Below are 18,384 nucleotides of genomic sequence, written 5' to 3'. Positions count from 1 at the left end.
AATGAAGAATCCTGCTACATCTGTGTGTGATGGTATTCCCAAGTCTCCAGCCGGGATTTGCATGACTGACAGTAGTGAAAACCGAGAGGAAGCTACTGCCACACTAAAGGAAGCCCTGAACATCACCAGAGATGGAGCATCTTCATTGCTGCCCTAAACACCAGCGGTGTAACGGCAGAAACTACATTTATTGTAAGACCAGACACAAAGCTGCTGTAAAAATTAAGCCTTGATTTTCATTTGTAATCAACTCAACCTTGAATCAGTTCAGGTCCAATTAGTTGCAACATCACACATTGGGAATCAATCTAACATTTTTGCATTTGCAATATTTTAAAAGCACATTTTATTATTTATCTTATTCTGTTGAAGAAAACAATTACACAAACCCATGAAAGTGCTAACAGCAAAGGCATTTGTTCAAGTCATACTGACACTATTCAGACGGAGGTGTTTTCAGTCATATCCATTTTCTGTTATTTCAGGAAAGAAGAAAATAACATCTATCCAACAGATGGACTTGAACTTTGGCAAAATTTAAACAAACAGTGGGCCAGTGAAATTGCCATACTCTTGAATTGTGAAAAGTATTACATTGATACCTGTGACATTCATACAAGATCACTACCAGAGTGAGTCAAAGTACATTTATTATCAAAGAATGTACTAATTATATAACCTTGAGATTCATCTGCTTACAGGCAGCCACAAAACAAGAACTCAATTACAAAGATCAACACCCAGTGCACAGAGAGAGGAGGGGAAAACAAAATCGTGCAAACAATAAAAGCAAACAGCAGTTTTTCGAATGAAAGTGAGTCGGCAGACACGAGGCCCAGAGCAGGCCCTCAGCCTCACTTCATTACACAGTTGGGAAAATCGCCTCGGGGCCCACAGATACAAAGCCTGGAGCAGCCAGAACAGGACAAGGTTTCAGTGCTGCCGAGAGCGGAGTACAGTATTGAGCAGAAGCAGCCCAACCCTTGCCTCCGGTCTCAACACCCTGGTTTTGCGTGTGTATGGTTTTTATAAAAAAAGGTAAAATTCCTCCCCGTGCTCGGGTTGCAACCTTGCCATTTCCTTAACGTTTGTCTGTTTTAGGCGGCCAACCCAGGCACAAGTGGGACTCGTGCAAGGAGCCCGCTAGATTCAAACCTGGGACTGACCTTTTGCTCTGAAGCCTGGTGTGGGGTGCCACCACTCCACCGGTACAGGATAAACCTGACTGGAGGAGTGAATGCCACGCTCACAGCCTAACACTAGAAACTGCGCACAGAAACAAACATCCATAGCTGAATCTATTTTGAGAAACAGGATTTAACAGGTTTGTGCACTTGACTAGGAGAACTTTCCATATGTGCACCTGTGTTCCATGGGTTCGGGTCACTTGTAGAGCGGAGCCTCTGGGCACAAAGCATTGCAGACATTTGCAATAATTTCATTCAAATTTTGATCCTAGCTTTTTCAGGCCTTATTTAAAATGATCATAATTAGATAATATTTGGCATATTCTTGATCTTGAACAAGTAGTCAGTAGCTTTTCTAGCAGCCTCTCAGAGATAAGTCAGGCTTTTAAATTGAGCTTCAATTCCCCACTTCCTTCAGTACCTCTTTCCCAATGGTGTGAGCAGTGGTTCCCACCCTTTTGTATGTCATTAACTGAGGGGTCTGTGGACCCCAGTCTGGGAATCCCTGGGTTTGAAGGTGTTTGATGAGCCTCAGCAGCAGCAAAGCAAAACGCAGCTTCAAGCTCTCTGTCCACACCAGTCCTGGCAGAAAGGGATGTGGAGGGTAGCACTGTGATTCATGAAGTATTGGCAGACTGTAACCATCACAATCTTGCAATTTACTAACAAGAAAATAGTCTGGCCAAGCCATCTGAGACACTGAAGACTGCCTCCTTGTAAGCAGCTTCACCCCATAAGCTGTTGCACTAAAAGAAACTAATCACACACACCCATTCCAGCCAATAAAAGTGGCAGTCCTCAGAATCAGGTTTAATATCCTTGGTACATGTTATGAAATTTGTTAACTTTATGCCAGCAGTGCAATGAAAGACAGGATAAATAAAGAGGGGAAAAACTGAATTATGTAAAGTCTATTAAAATAATCTCTTTAATGTCTATTAAAGAGTTAAGTTAAAATAAGTGGTGCAAAAATCAGAAATTTAAAAAAAATTAGTGGGGTAATGTTCATGGTTTCAAAGTCCATTTAGAAATCAGACGGTGGAGGCGAAGAAGCTGTTCTTGAATTGCTGAGTGTGTGCATGTTACTCCCAGAAAGGCAAAAAAGAAAATCACATATTGAAGGTTTTTAAATTGTCTGTGTGAGTTATAAACATCTAAAATTATTAAAAATGTTCTCTAAAAATAACTTTACATACATGCCGTCACTAGTGCATTCCTTTACCAAGACACACACTCACTCACTCACTCTTACTTCCTCTCCACAGTTGCTGCTTGAACCTGCTGAGTTCCTCCGGCATCATACTGTTACTTCACTCTGGATTTCCAGCATCTGCAGAATCCCTTCTGCGAGTGAAGTTCCTGCTCCCAATTAACATATTTGTTCACCTGTAAATTTGTAGCTTCCCACCCAATGTGGTTCTTGAGGGTGCTGACTCTGAGCTACAGTTCCTGACTGTCCATGTGCAGTCCGAATGCTGCTGCTCTCAACTACAGTTTTTCACTGAAGGTGCAAACTCTCCTCAAAGTACGGTTCCTTAAAGTGTTTACTCTCCCTGGAGCCAGTCCTGTTCCTTTTGAGGACAGATGGCTGAGTACCTCGGCAAAGGATCCTTTTTATTACAATGAATCAAGTACTGAGTACTGACATCCTGCCTGATGAATATCAACCAGGAATCCCTGATAACAAGTGCAATCAAAAGTATCTGTAGGCTGTAAACAGGGGTAGGAATTCCTGGGGCAGTGATTGACATAGTGGTTAGTACAATTCTTTACTAGCAACCAGGGTTCATTTCCCATATGTTCTCTCTTTGCCCATGTTTTCCGGGCACTGACCTACCAGTTGGTAGGTTGATTGGCCATTGTAAATTGTCCCATGATTGGGCTTAGTTAAGTTGGGCATTGCTGGACAGTCTGGCTCAAAGGGCCTATTCTGCTGTATCTCAATTTAAAAATCGAAAGTAATCTCTGAACCATCTTGCCTCTGTCAACTATTGTCTTACAGCAACTCCATCTCTGCCAGGTGACACAACCTGCCTGATATGCACCTTCACCCTCTGCTCTCTGATCTTAGGAGCAATTAGTTCTCAATGAAAAGGCACCTTGACAGGTATTTTAAATGAATGATGCACATAGGGATATGGAACTAGTGCAAGAAAATTGGATTAGTATTCATAGTGTTCTACAGCATAAATATAGTGGGCTGAAGGGCCTGTTTCTGTGCTGTACAGCTCTATGGCAAAATATTGCATATATCAATTAAAGTTCACTGCACCCACTACTTAAGCTCACCACTGGCTTATTTAGAGGGTTAGTATTCCATTCAGTGTAGTGTTGCACTAGAAAATGTAGTCAGACAGCTGGGCCAGCCCAATAACTCTCACTTAACTCTCAACCAGGAGCGTTCAGAACCAAGTCTCTATCCAAGCCCTCATGATCAGGGGGTCCATGGACCCCTCGGTTAATGGTAAGGGTCTGTGGCAGGAACTCCCTGCTCTTTATCAAAGGACAAGTTTATCTCATGCAGAGCTGGGAGAGAATAGTGAGTTCATTATTTTGTCTGGCCCGATGGTAGATTTGCTGTGTGTTCACTTCCCACCCCAACCCCACCCTTATGGCCATCCACGTATTGAGATTAGGAGCAGAATCTCAGCCATGACATAAAAACATCAACCTGAAACCCTTTGCTGTTGTTGCGTAGAATTAAGCAGGTATAATTTCTGTAGTGGGATCAATTCCTGGATCTTCACCAAACTGAGATCAGAGTCTCAGGAAGCACAACAAAACAACGTAGTCTCTGCAGGATAGCGGTGAAGCTACTAAACCGATCTCTGGGGGCGACTTCCTCTGGAAAACTCCTACAGCAAAGACATTGGCAAGTCTCAGCAAAACACACAGAATGCTGGAGGAACTCCACAGGTCGGGTAACTACGGAGGGGAATAAACGGCCGACATTAGACTGGAACAGAAGGGGGCAGAAGCCAGAATAAGAAGGTAGGGGAGAGGAAGGAGACGATAGGTGAGGGAGGAGGGGGTTGAAGTAAGAAGTTTGGTAGTGGTGTGACTGGAGACCTAAGTGAGGATGGTTGGACCCAAGTGCCGGAGTATCCGAGGCTGGAATCAAGACTGAAACAAGCACAGAATGCAAGACTAACCGCTAGATAAGAATCCAAGAAGAGCTGACGATTGAGCACTGAGCCTCCGTTCAGGTGCTCCTTAAATATTAAAATCCTGCTGCTAAAACATTGCTGCCAATTGGAAGGATGGTCCTGAATCCTTAAAGGCCGCGCCAGCTATCCATATTCTGGAGAGTTAGAGCATCTAAACCCTGAAAGCTGGCGCTGTTGGGTGTGTATTGTGGTAGGGGTAAAGAGCTGAAGGAGGAATCTAGTAGGAGAGGACAATGGACCATGGAAGGGGGGGGGGTGAACCAGAGGCGGTCGTGGGTAGGTGAGAAGGGATAACCAGAATGGGAATTTTTTAAAAAAGGGTGTTGGGGGGGCGGGGGGTGGAATTACTGGAAGTAAAGCAATCATTGTGCAAGCTGTCAGGTTGGATGCTCCCCAGATGGAGCAGGAGGTAACCTAACCTGAGTTTGGTCTCATCATGGCAATAGAGGAGGCCATGAACTGACATGCCAGAATGAAAATGATGAGTCGAATTGAAATGAGTGGCCACAGGGTGATCCTCCCTTCTGTGGCAGATGGAGCGAAGGTGCTCGACAAAATGGTGTTCCCCCCCCCCCCCCAATTTGCATTGGGTCTCACTGATGCAGAGGGGGCAGCACCGGGAACACTGGCTTTTTAAATACGTTTTATTTAGCTGTGTAATGGAGAGTGTTTTGACTGGTTGCATCACAGGCTGGTATGGGAACACCAATGCCTTTGAAAGGAAAATCCTACAAAAGGTAGTGGATGTAGCCAAGTACAACACAGGTAAAGGCCTCCCAACCATTGAGCACGTCTACGTGAAACGCTGTTGTAAAAAAACAGCATCCATCATCAAAGATCCTCACCATGCCGTGCTCTTTTCTCTGTCGCCATCAGGTAGAAGATACAAGAGCCTCAGGCCTCACATCACCAAGTTCAAGAACAGTTACTACCCCTCAACCATCAGGCTCTTGAACAAAAGAGGATAACTACCCTTATCTATTGAGATGTTCCCAGAACCAATTCTCACTTAAAGGATTTTTAAATCTTATTTCATGCTCTTGTTATTTATATTTGCATTTGCACAGTTTGTTGTCTCCTATACTCTATTTGATTGTGTTTATAGCTACTATTCTATAGATTTGCCAAGTATGCCCGCAGCAAAATTAATCTCAGGGTTGTGTGATATATATGTGCTTTGATAGTAAAATTTACTTTAAACTTTAGATACAGCTACCATACTTAAAGTCCAATGTTGCAGCCACTCCTTGGACCCGTTTGGTGATTGATTAGAAACAGGCAGGAATTTTGTGATTTTACAGCATTGTCTGATCCTGAAGGTCTTACACAATGGAACCAGGCTTACAGACCACGTGCACAAGAGTTCAGTGTCCCCACTGCACCAATCGAATTTTAATCAACAGTTGAACACATTCTTGACAAAGATCACCAGTGACTGTAGAGTGCAGGGACTGTTCTAGGGCCATCATCATATGGCACTGGACCAGAAATCCACCTTTGCACAGGGTTCTGGCCAGCCATCCTTCTATGCAGCAATGCTAAATCTGGCTGAAAAGGCCAGCAGTCCAACAGGTCAAGATTTCTACAAAGCACAGCCACAGCAGCAGAAGTAAGAGGGAAAGCATTTAACATTCAGCTTTCTGGTCAGCATATTTGTCCAGCACCATGACTGACTCTCTTTTTACTAACAGGAAGCTGGAAAACTGAGGTCATGCCTTGAAATCTTGTGGCTTGGTCCTTATGCAGCAAGTATACCCATGGTTAATGCCAGGATCCAAACATTGTTTAAAGATAACTGTAGCTCACTTTGAAACAAATGCAGGCAAAGACACAGCAATATAAAGATTACCATTGAGAACCAAGAAGGTGTAACAACTGCAACAATGATATTTAGTTCTCTGAACAGCATTAACAACTCACTATCATCATGTATGAACTGTGACAAACCACTTCATTATGTTGGGAGGGGGAAAAGAGGCAATACTAGCAAGCTATCACTCTGCCTTTAGTTTACCTCACTGATAATTAATGTGGAGCAGAACAATGATTGATTTTCTTAGTAATCTGGATGCCAAAATGAACAATAGAGCTCCCAATTTCCATCAGCCTGTAAACCTTTGCCTGGTTGGTACTGCTCAGATGTACGTAGGTACAATGATGTGTGATGGATACATACTAATAAACTATAATTAAGTACCAGGCCAATAGCAATGCAGATCCCAGTATACCATGACTACACTTTCTTGTGGGCCAGGGTAGGGAACATGGATAGCTTGTGAGTTTAAGGATAAAGGGGAAGCCTTTTAGGACCGAGATGGGGGAAAACTTCTTCACACAGAGAGTGGTGAATCTGTGGAATTCTCTGCCGCAGGAAAAGTTGAGGCCAGTTCATTGGCTATATTTAAGAGGGAGTTAGATATGGCCCTTGTGGCAAAAGGGATCGGGGGTATGGAGAGAAGGCAGGTACAGGGTTCTGAGTTGGATGCTCAGCCATGATTATACTGAATGGCGATGCAGGCTCGAAGGGCCGAATGGCCTACTCCTGCACCTATTTTCTGTTTCTATGTGAGGCATTGGTTATTCCTGAGGGAAAGGTTAAGTGTGAGGCTGCCAACCTTCAGTCACCATGTCTGGAGATGCGCGGGCTATGGACGAATCTTCCGGAGCAACACGCACAAAATGCTGGAGGAACTCAGCAGGTCAGACATCATCCACGGAAGAGAGTCAACGTTTTGGGCAAAGACCCTTCATCAGGACTGGAAAGGAATTGGGAAGATGCCAGAATAAAAGGGGGTGGGGACAAGGTGGTAGGTGAAACTAGGAGAGGGAGGGGGTGAAGTTAAAAGCTGACAGAGTCGATTGGTGAATGAGATAAAGGGCTGGAGAAGGGGAAATCGGATAGAGGACTGTAGACCATGGAAGAAAGGGAAGGCGAAGGCGCACCAGAGGGAGGTGACGGGCAGGTAAGGAGATGAGGTGAGAGAGGGAAACGGGAAGGGAAGGAGGGGCAAGGAAGTTCGAGAAAACAATGTTCATGCCAAGGCTACCCACTCCTCCAGCCCGAGTGTGGCTCCATCCCGACAGTAGAGGGGGCCATGGACTGGCATATGGGAATGGGAAGTGGAATTGTGTTTGAGATAACTTCCGGGGCGTCATTAAGAAACCCGCTTGTGCGAGCAACTCTGATGGAAACCATCAAATATTCCCGTTTAAGACTACTACAGCTGAAATCCACGGCTACAGCCATGAACAACACAGTAAGTAACACCGTCTTAAGTCGGTTAAAAAGTCTATCAATACTCAAAGTCGACGAAACTGGAACGGACTCTGGTCTCTTTCACGATGCCCCTTTAAGACGGCGAAAGAGAGGTTCCCGCTCTGGTTTAAAAGTTCGTTTAAAGAAGCATGGTTTTCGACTCCCAATACCGACTATCCTGCTGGTAAACGTACAGTCTCTGGTAAATGAAATCGATTATCTAAAAGCAGGATTGCTGAACCAGAAGGACATTAGAACTTTCTGTGTTTTTTGTTTCACGGAGTCTTCGTTATCCTCCTCCATTCCGGACGCAGAGATAAAGGTCGAGGGCTTCACAATTCACCGCCAAGACTGGACTGCTGAGTCTCTCAAAGGCACAGGAGGTGGAGTGTGGTTTATGATCAACTCCTTGTGGTGTTCAAGTGTGACGGTGCTGTCCCAGTCCTGCTCACCTGGCCTGGAGCATCTCGCCATCAAGTGCAGTCCATTTTACCTGCCGCGCGAGTTTTCAGCCATAATCTTGGTAGCGGTGTACATCCCATCTCAAGTCCATGTCGAACAGGCGATAGATGAACTGAGCAACGTAATCAACAGACATGAAACGGCGCACCCTGATGCCTTCCCTATCATTTTGGGGCACTTTAACCAGGCCAGTCTGGAAAAGTCTCTAAGCAGTTATTACCAACATATCACTTGCAGAACCAGAGGAGCCAACACACTGGACCACTGTTATACTACCATCAAGAGCGCTTACCGTGCCAGCCCACGCCCACACTTTATAAACTCTGATGACCTGGCTATAGTTCTGCTCCCTGAGTATCAGGCAGAGACTGAAGACCGCAGCACAAGTTATGAGGACCAAGAAGGTAAGGATAAGGGAGGTGTTGGAGCGCTTACAGAACTGCTTTGAGTCGGTGGACTGGATTTGTCTTCCAGTCTGAATTACTACGCCACAGTTGTCACCGACTTCATTAAAACGTGTGCCTACGAGAACATACTGTACATACCCGAATCAAAAGCCGTGGATGAACTAGGACTACACAAGAAGGCCAGGTACGACTTGTGGAGGACGATCTCAAGAACAATTCCTAACGAGGTTAGAGGGAGAATCGGATGCACGTCAAATCCGGCAGGGTTTGCAGGCCGTTGTTTCCCATAAAGCAAAGCCTAATGTCACGAATAGCAGCGATGCTTCATTCCCAGATGAGCTCAACGCCACTCATCCACTCTTTGAAAGGGAGAATGTAACTACAGCTACAAAGAATGCTGCAGCACCCAGTGATCCTATGATCCCTGATTTGGAGGCAGCTGGCAGGTGTGTTCAAAGAAAATTGTCAAGGCACACACTCAACAATTCAGAAATAGCGTCTTCCCTTCTGCCATCAGATATCTGAATGAACATTGAACCAGTGAACACTACCTCACTACTTTTAAAATATAGATATATATATTTACTGTAATTTGTTTTTTTTATTATGTATTGAATGCACTGCTGCTGCATAACAACAAATTTCACAATATATATACTGGTAATATTAAACCTGATTCTGATTCTAAATGAGGAGGAACTGTATTAAATGCTTACACTGTTGGGTGAACTGGGATTGTGGCTGGGCTGATCCTCATAAGTGTGACTACTGTGAAATTACCATCAAATAGAGGCAAGACAAATAATCCTTGCAACAGCTTTAGAAAAACATGACATGTAGCAAGGGTGAAGACTGCAAATGTCAAGCTATCAGTCTGGGCTTCACTCTTAACAGTGGTTAAATTCAAGCGCCACATTTTATTAATTTTGAAATCATATTTCAGACAGCAGTTAAAATATTAGGAAAGGCAAAGCTGAAGTGGCTGATTGTCCAATTATCAGCTGAAAAATTAAATACAGTAGATTCCAGTGAATTGGGCCACTGGTTCTTTCTGGGCAGCAGCTCATTTGGGACAACTCTCAAAGAATAAAAAAAAATTGTGAGATTAGCTGGGGTTTCTTTTGTTATTTGGGACACTATGCCACTTAATTAGGACAGGAGACCATTGCCGAATAGTTTCTAACTAGTGTCCATCGTGCACGTTTGTGGCCATTAGACACTACACCATGCTTAGAGCGAAGTTTTTAAATAATGTCAGTTGCATGTGTTTGTGTTCTAAAAGCAGTGATTTTTGTCACTGATAGCTGGCAAGAAACAATTCTGATCTGCTTTTCGCACTGGTTTCAAGCATGGAGATGCCAGAAACGGCCAAGAGTGAAAATGAAAAGATTTCACTACTTCAGCAAGTTAGGAAGTACAGAGAATTTGAAGGTATCAACAATCATCAAAAGTATTGTGTCCATTATCTGTATTTAGGCTTTTGTTCAATTACAATCAATAGAACACAGTGGTGTATGCTGGATGAATTCCTCCATAGGTAAATATGAGGAAGTAACACACAGTTTTATAGTATTGTAGCAGTATTAATAGCATTCCAATTTAAGTACATAATTTGTTACTCGGTTAAACTTTAGTTTGTCTTTTGTTTTATAACTTTTTAACTATTTCCTTGAAATTTTGACAGAGCAATGTAGCTGCTTAATTGGGCCAAAATGTGGTGGTCCTGATTTGTCCCAATTAACTGGAATCCACTGTAAATTGGTCCCTCACTTAAGCCCTTACCAAGAACACAAAATTACTCGGTTGATGAAAAACTGGTTGGCAAATGTCCCAAATTTTATCATTAGATTTCTTTCCAAAGGATTTGTGACTTTTTTGCACAGGAGTTCCACCTAGTCACTTAACCATGTGTCACTCTGAATACATCCTGCTGGTAAGTTCACCCCTACATGACTTTTGATACATTGTCCAATTGGTCCATTCATCACACAACATGGACAGTAAAAGGCCACAGGCTGTTCAACTTGTTATATCCACTACCGTGGCTCAGCTGGAAAGCATGGTCTTATCCTTTATTCCAGTGGATATATGAGCTGGAAGGTCACACTTGAACTGCCTAAAATATTAATGAAGCCACAGCAGGAGCATTTGTACAGATGTGGTTAGCAGACTAAGGGGAGGCGGTGAAAGTGAGAAGAGGTTATGAAGATATATTAACAGAGATGCACATGACAATTGTGAGGAAAGTTTAGCCAAATTTATTTTGGAATAGAGGCCAAGGGGAGATCTAACTGAGGTATATAAACCTGAAAGACCAAAATATGAAGAAAAAGAGCACCTACTCAACTTAGCAGAGGTTAGTAATTGGAATAAGATGTAATTTAAGGATTGGAAGGGAACTCCAGAATTCACTGTATTTAAATGGCAATTAGCTGAGCAACCTGGACTTATCAATCTCATTACGGCAGTTTCACCATTTTGCCTTTGTCACTTCCATTCCTGATTAACCCAACACTCTTCTAGTTGGCCTCTCATGGGATCCTGGGCCGAACTCATGCTGAGTCCACTCACAGGTCAATCCTGTGCTTGCTGACCCACGTGGGGCCCCAGTTACACAATACCTCATTTAAAATACCCTTGATGTGTTCACCCCCTCCCCATTCCCTCAGGGATTTCTCTGCTCCTCCAGTTCTGTCCTCTTTAATCATCCCTGAATTTACTCATTCTGCTGCCAAGCTGGGACTTCAGCTGTCTGAGCTTCGAGTCTGGAATTCCCTTCCTAAATTTCTCCATCTCCCTTACCTCCTTCAAAATGCTGTTTAAAACCTACTTGTTGACAAAGCCTTTGGTTATTTGCACCAAGCTTTACTGACTTAGACAGGTATCAATTTTGGTTTAGAAATGTTCCTGTGAAGCACCTGGGGATATTTTGCTCCAATGAAGGCACTATGTAAAAGCAATATGCTTTTATTTTGTGTACTACAGTACTGCAGGTTAAGGTCTGTGAAACACAAGTAGGTTCTTTATCCCCCTCTACTACATGTGATAGTTGTCTGATCTGTTCAGATGCATCACAGCCAAGCTGATCTCATCAGAACATCTAATAGCTAGTGCACTCCACAGGTCTCCTCTCTGACCAATGGTAATAGACTGTGGTTCAAATGAGTTACCTCAACATAGAGCCGGGAGTTAGGCGTCTGTGTTGCCTGAGCATCATCCAGGTTTGATGCACACACTCCGAGCTGTGTTTGGAAATTACTTGTCAAGGCTGGGGTGGGGATGCAGTGGAAGGTTAAGCTGTTCCCAGTTTTACGCCATCTACCTCTTCCTAACTGTTCACACAAAGGCTGGTTTATATCCCTGGCTAAAACTCCTTGGTGCATGAGGCATGGGTCTGCCGAGTACATCACTCTTTCCCCGGCAAACTGGTGTGGGAATTGTACGGCCCGGGCCTCGTCACCGGGCGTTTATATTATGTGTGTGACCATGTGCCTCTCCAGCAGAGTCTTGTGCGAGAAACGTTTGTTACAGACGTGACACTCGAAGGCCTTCTCGCCACGGTGCAGCCGCATGTGCACGTTGAGGGAACTCTTTTGAGTAAAGCGTTTATTACACACTGGGCACTGGTACGCTCGCACGCCTGTGTGTGTTACCATGTGTTTTATCAAGTAGTCCCTGAGCGAGAATGAACGCCAGCAAACACTGCACTGATGAGGTTTCTCACCTGCGGAGGAGGTGGGGAGAGGAAAGACATCAGTAAATCAGAGACTTCAACTGCATAAAATAACAGCGATCAAAACCACTCAGTAAGCAGTGAAAACTGCATTAACACACCAGCGGTGTGAAAATGAGGCAAACTGCCCACAAATTCACACAACCCTTTGCACCCTAGAGTCTGCAAGTACATGGAACATAGTTGAGTACCGACCCCTCGGCCCTCAATGGTGTGTCAACCTTTTTAGCCTGCTCCAAGATTAATGTAACACTACCCTGCTACACAGGACATAACCCTCTATCTTTCTTTCATCCATGTGCCTTCCAACAGTCTCTTAAATGTCCCTATGGTATAAGACTCTATCGTGACCCTGGGCAATGTGTTCCAGGCACCCACCAGTCTCTGTGTAAACAGACCTAACTATAAGCATTCCTCCAATGACCTTAAAAAGATGTCCTCTGGTAAAAGCCGTTGCCGGCCTGGGAGAAAGGTGTTGGCTGTTCTCTTTCTCTATGCCTCTTATCACCTTACACACCTCGATCAAGTTTGCCTCCTTTGCATGAGGGTAGTACCATCAACCCCAGGGCTATGGAGAGGCCAAGAGGCAGCAGGTCCTGTGCTGACTGCTGGCCATCACAGCTGGGAAATGGTCAAATGTTAGGCCTGGTGAGAGACGTCCTGCAACTAAGTACTAAGCTTTAAGGACCAAGTGGTGGCTTGGCAGAACACCAGACCTCAGTTTATGTATCCCTTCAAGAGAGGAGAGGGAAGATACTGAGAATTCGCACAATTAGTACTGCAAGACCAGCCAAGGAGCTGGTAAAGGCAACTAATTTAACAATGAGCAAAGTGTTACAAGTGCAGACAACTGAATTAAAGGAACTGACATCTTCAAGCATTTGCAGGATTGAACTTGATTATTCACAGGAATCTATTATTCTACATAAACATTTATTTTCATTCCTTGTTCCACCTATAGCACATTCTCTTTCTATCATAGTATAATGGTGGCGTAGCGGTTAGTGTGACATCATTACAGCTAGGGATGTCAAGAGTTTGGAGTTCAATCCCAGCGTCCTCTGCAATGTTCCTTTTTTTTTAAAGTTGTGTGAACCAACTTTTGCTCTCAGCAGGAAATTTTTACATGGCCTGAAAACTGCATGGTACTTTAAATTATTATATATTAGAAAATTCCAACCATGTGGCTACAAAGTCTATGCGTGTGTGGCCGTGCACCCATGCAGCTTAGAGGGAACTGTAAGCATGTATGTCCTCTCTGTGAATGCATGTGTTTTTTCCAGGTGCTCCGGTTTCCTCCCACAGCCCAAAGACATATCGGACAGTAGGTTCGTTGGTTGCCCCATGATTAGGCTAAGGTTAGGTTGGGGTTTGCTGACAGCATAGCTTGAGGGCCAGAAGGGCCTACTCCATGCTGAATAAGAAAAAATTCATGCTAGAAATTACTGGTTAGTTCTCTCACCCAAGCCAAGAGCTCATGGGTTTAAATAACACTTAGCACAATGCTTTACAGTACCAGTGACTGAGGTTCAATTCCTATCTCCGGGTACTTCAGTTTCTCCCACGATACAAAGATGTACCGGTTTGTAGGTCAATTGGTCATTGTAAATTGCCCCGTGATTAGGCTAGGGTTATATCAGGGGTTACTGGGCAGCGTGGCTTGAAAGGCCAGGAGGACCTATTCCATGCTCCCATGCTGTATCTCAATACATTTTTTAAAATGGCTAACACTCCACTCTGCCACACCCTTGAAGATGCTGTCCTTCAGGTTAATTGTTAAACTAAGGTTCAGTCTGCTCTTTTAGATGAATATAAAAGATCCCACACCACTAGCTCCCTCGGTGACTGGTTAGTATTTATCCTTTGAGGAGTTGGGGGTTGAAACTAATGATTTGCTCTGGTAGAGTTTATTCATTTATTGAGATACAGCATGAATTAGGCCCTTCCAGTCCTTTGGCTGTGCTGCCCAGCAACCCCCGATTTAACACTTGCCTAATCATGGGATAATTTACAATGACCAATTAACCTACCAGCTGGTACGTCTTTAGACTGTGGGAGGAAACCGGAGCACCCGGAGGAAACCCACACAGTCACCGGGAGAACGTACGAACTCCTTACAGGCAGTGGCAGGAAATGAACGGCCAAGTCACTGGTACTGTAAAGCGTTGTGCTAACCACTATGCTCGTTGGCAGCGGTGGTTCTGTGCTGTGGCCTTTCTATAATTCCAATCAATATTTTGAATAAGACTTAATTGTTGGCACTTTAACATTCATGATTGGTTGCTTTTCTTACAGGCACCTAAGAAATTCACTGGTTCTTATTTCATTGTTCATTCCTCAGTCTGAAAACTGGGGAACTCTTCATACCTTTCCATCTGTGCTTCTGGCCATTCAAGCTTCAAGCATCGTTTGCTTTCCAGTAACATTGAGTGGATTCATTGTACACTCCGAACATGAGAACACTGCAGAGGTGGACTGACAATAAACCATGTGCAGTTCTCACTTTGAACCGTATGTTGGAAGAGTCACATTTCTCCCCATTTACTAACACCAACAGTTATCTCTTCATACATCACGGGTAAAGGCCTCCCAGCCACTGAGCACATCTACATGAAACACAGTCGTAGCAAAGCAGGGTCCATCATCACCACCCAGGCCGTGCTGTTTTCTTGTTGCTGCCATCAGGTAGAAGGTACAAGTGCCTCAGGACTCGCACCAGCAGTTACTGCCCCTCAACCATCAGGCTCTTGAACAAAAGGTGATAATTACACTCACTTGCCCATCCATTGAGATATTCCCACAACCAATGATCTCACCTTAAGGATCCCTTATCTTTCTGTTTCATATTCTTGCTATCTATTGCTATTTATTTATATTTGCATTTGCACAGTTTGTTGTCTTCTTCACTTGATCTTTCATTGATCCTGCTATAGTTACTATTCTATGGATTTGCAGAGTATGCCCACAGGAAAATGAATCTCAGGGTTGTATGTGGTGACATACATCTACTCTGATAATAAAATCTACTTTGAATTTTTGTCCTTCCAATCCCACGTTACTGCTGACTGTAAGAGGCACAGCTGCCCACAGGTTACCCATATCCCTTTGGTCACAGCACAGCACCAGCAGACATTAGAGAGATAACTACCTGTGTTAAAATTTACCTCCTTTAGTTTTGGAACCAAGTATTTAATGCAGCTGCCACACAAATTCACAGAAAACACATGGTAAAAGGTAAGTAAGAGGGATTTTCCCAGAGCTACATCCTAAGTTGCTCACGGTAGTAGGGTTCCCAACATGAATCATGTTTTAGTTATTACTGAGAGGGGTTAGGTGATCCAGTGGACCAATGAACCCAATAGATCAATGGCCAGTTGACTAATATTCTGATGTCAGTGAAGACTATACCCTAGTGAGAGTCAGCATCTGTGGAATATTACTTCAAGTTTGAGTCATTAATTTTGAACACTGTATACCAGAGATAGTCAATGCCTGGGGAATCTGTCACCCAGAGTCAGTGGCTGTGGAACTGAATTCTAGCTAGTGTCTTTGGAACTCTTCAGTCAGTGTTTGTGGCACCTGGATGTCAATGATAGTTGCTATCTTTGGAGTCTGGGCCTCCGCTAGGGTCCAGGAAAGAATTTTTAAAAATTGTATCACAAAGGTTGGGAAGAAGTTTTATTTTTATATTTTCCAATATTCATTAAGATTTATTACTTAATTCAATCTTAATAACATTGCATAGTGGCAGAATTGATTAAAATAAGATGTATTTTTTTCCAGAATGGAGGATTGTTGGCATTGCTGTTCCCCAGAGTCAATGTTGGGACCACTGTTTTGTTTTGAGTTAGGTAAGGGTATGCAAAGCAAAATCTCAGTCTGCAAAAGCCACAAAACTCAGGAGGTTACGAGTGAGCACAAGTAAAGTGCACAGGTGACAAATGAGATGCAACGTCTATAAGGCAAGGCAACACACACAAAAAGCTGGAGGAACTCAGCAGGTCAGGCAGCATCTATGGAGATGAAACGATCGACATTCTGGGCCGAGACCCTTCCTCAGGAATGTATAAGGCCACGTAGTTTGGCAGAAAGGTTGAGGAGAAACTATAACGTGTGGCATTTTTAAATGGTGTTCAGGAACCCAGGGATACAGTACAAGAACCCTTGAAAGTGACAGTTCTTGCTGAGAGAGCATTAACAAAGTAAATGTAGTTACATCGAAGACATGGAATACAAAAGCAAGGACGTTAGGATAAACTTTGGAAATAACCTGGAAAATGTGTAGCTCAGGTGGTTGATCCACTTGCAAACATTTTGTCACCATGCAAGGAGACATCATCAGTGTGCAGTTCACTTGTGGTGTGTCCTCGGAATGCTCGGCCATTATATACTTAACAGTGTTGACTGGTCGTTATTACGGAAACTCAAAATCCGACTGGGCATCAGTGAAAGTCATGGCGGTATGCTAGAGAATTCCTAGAAGCGTGGCCTTCTGCAAACAATTCTATAAACAGACATGTAGACCTCAATTCCATTTATAAGCCAATGTGGGCAAAAATTCTAGACAATGCACAGAGTTTGCCACGCAGTCAATCAGCAATGAGATCCTCTCCCTACATCACAAATAAGTTTCTGTAATGATGACCAATCAACTAAGTGAAAGAATATAAAGGCCAAGCATTTGGAGGACACAGCACAAGTGAACAGCGCACTGGATGATATCTTCTCCTATAGTGACAAGTGGATTGCCAAATTGGGATAAACTGCTTAGGCCACAAGTGGAATTATGTGTCCGTTTCTGGTTCCCATATCTTAGGAAGGATGTGAAGATCCAGCAGAAAATGTTTAACGGTTGCGGAGTTTCGTAATTTCAGTAACAAAGTTAGGATGAAGAAACTGAGGTTGTGTTTGAAGGTTGAGAGCTTTGCTTGACAGCCTTAGGCAGGATAAACAGAAATAAAAGCTGTTGTTATTGGTGGATGATTCAAGGACAAGCATTTGCAGATTCACAGTTACAGTGAAAAATATTCCAGAGGGATGCAAGGACATAGTTTCTTTCTAAAAATGCAAAGTATGATTTAGAACACTACCTTTGAGGAAGGTCCTCAAAGTGGACCAAAACCCTGACGTAGGGTTTGGAGGCTTGGGTGTCTCAATGATCTGGAGAGCTATATTGGTTGGATTTAGGTCTTTATGCTTTGACTCTTGTTAGAGTCACTTATGCCAAACTAGTCAAAGGATAGAGTCCAGACTAAGAGTGGTCCACCGGTCCTCCAGCGGCTAACAACCCAGACGGGTAAAAAAAAATTGAAGGAAGCCCTGAACACTGCCAAGACCAAGACCAAAATTGGTTTTTGGACTGTATCAGCAGAGAGGCCAACTTCATAATCGAGACAACAATTCACTGAATCCCTGAAGGGCAGAGGAAATGCGGTAGACCAAAGACAACTTGACGCTGTACCGCAGAGCCAGAAATGAGGATCCTGAATAACGCCTGGGGCACAATAGAGAAGATGGCCAAGGACAAACAGGACAATGGAGGACCTTCATTTCTGCCCTAAACGCAGGCAGCGTAATGGGCAGTAACTAATTAATTAACTTTGAGGAAGGTGCAAACAGAGGACAAATAGGGAATAATTAAGCATTTGGGGGAGAAAATAAATTGCAAGGCTCTAGGATAAGCGGAGCAAAGTGGGACGCATTCTTGACCTACACAAAACTGCCACGGATAAAAATTGGCTTCCTTCTGTGCTGTAGAATGTAACTGCCCATTACGCTGCCGGTGTTCAGGGAAGAATGAAGGTCCTCCATCTTTGGCAGTGTTCCGGGCTTCCTTCATCATGTCTGTAGCTTCTACTTGTTTTTCACTAGTGTCAGTCATGCAAGTCTGGGGTGGAGAGTCAGGAATACCGTCACACTCAGGTGTAGAAGGATTCTTCATCGCTGTTTCTGTAACAATCTTATTTGACTAGTCAGGGTTGTCAGCCCTGAGCTGAACCCCTGAACCTGGAGAACCGGTGGACCACTCTTAGTCTGTCCTCAACCCTCTGACCTGTTTGGCATGAATGACCCTACCAAGAGCCAAAGCATAAAGCCCTGACTCCAGCCTACATAGCTCTCCGGGTCACTGAGGCACGCAAGACTCTAAACCCAATGACAAGGTTATGGTCCT

At 43.8% G+C, this 18,384-nt stretch overlaps 1 protein-coding gene across 1 annotated transcript in view; it reads right to left on the bottom strand.

Annotated features, from left to right (window-relative positions):
* Positions 1 to 8,559: 8,559 nt before the first annotated feature.
* The window catches only part of LOC140204817 (zinc finger and BTB domain-containing protein 20-like), a 16,093-nt gene continuing 6,268 nt past the window's right edge, over positions 8,560 to 18,384 (bottom strand). The window contains exon 3 of the mRNA XM_072271645.1: positions 8,560 to 12,203. Coding sequence (XP_072127746.1) covers positions 11,947 to 12,203 — 257 coding nt within the window. The 3' untranslated portion in view covers positions 8,560 to 11,946. The remainder of the gene's footprint in view (positions 12,204 to 18,384) is intronic.

This window comes from Mobula birostris, chromosome 11 (assembly GCF_030028105.1).
Source record: "Mobula birostris isolate sMobBir1 chromosome 11, sMobBir1.hap1, whole genome shotgun sequence".
In the NCBI taxonomy this organism is placed as follows: domain Eukaryota; kingdom Metazoa; phylum Chordata; class Chondrichthyes; order Myliobatiformes; family Myliobatidae; genus Mobula; species Mobula birostris.
This window is presented reverse-complemented; position numbering and strand designations above follow the sequence as displayed.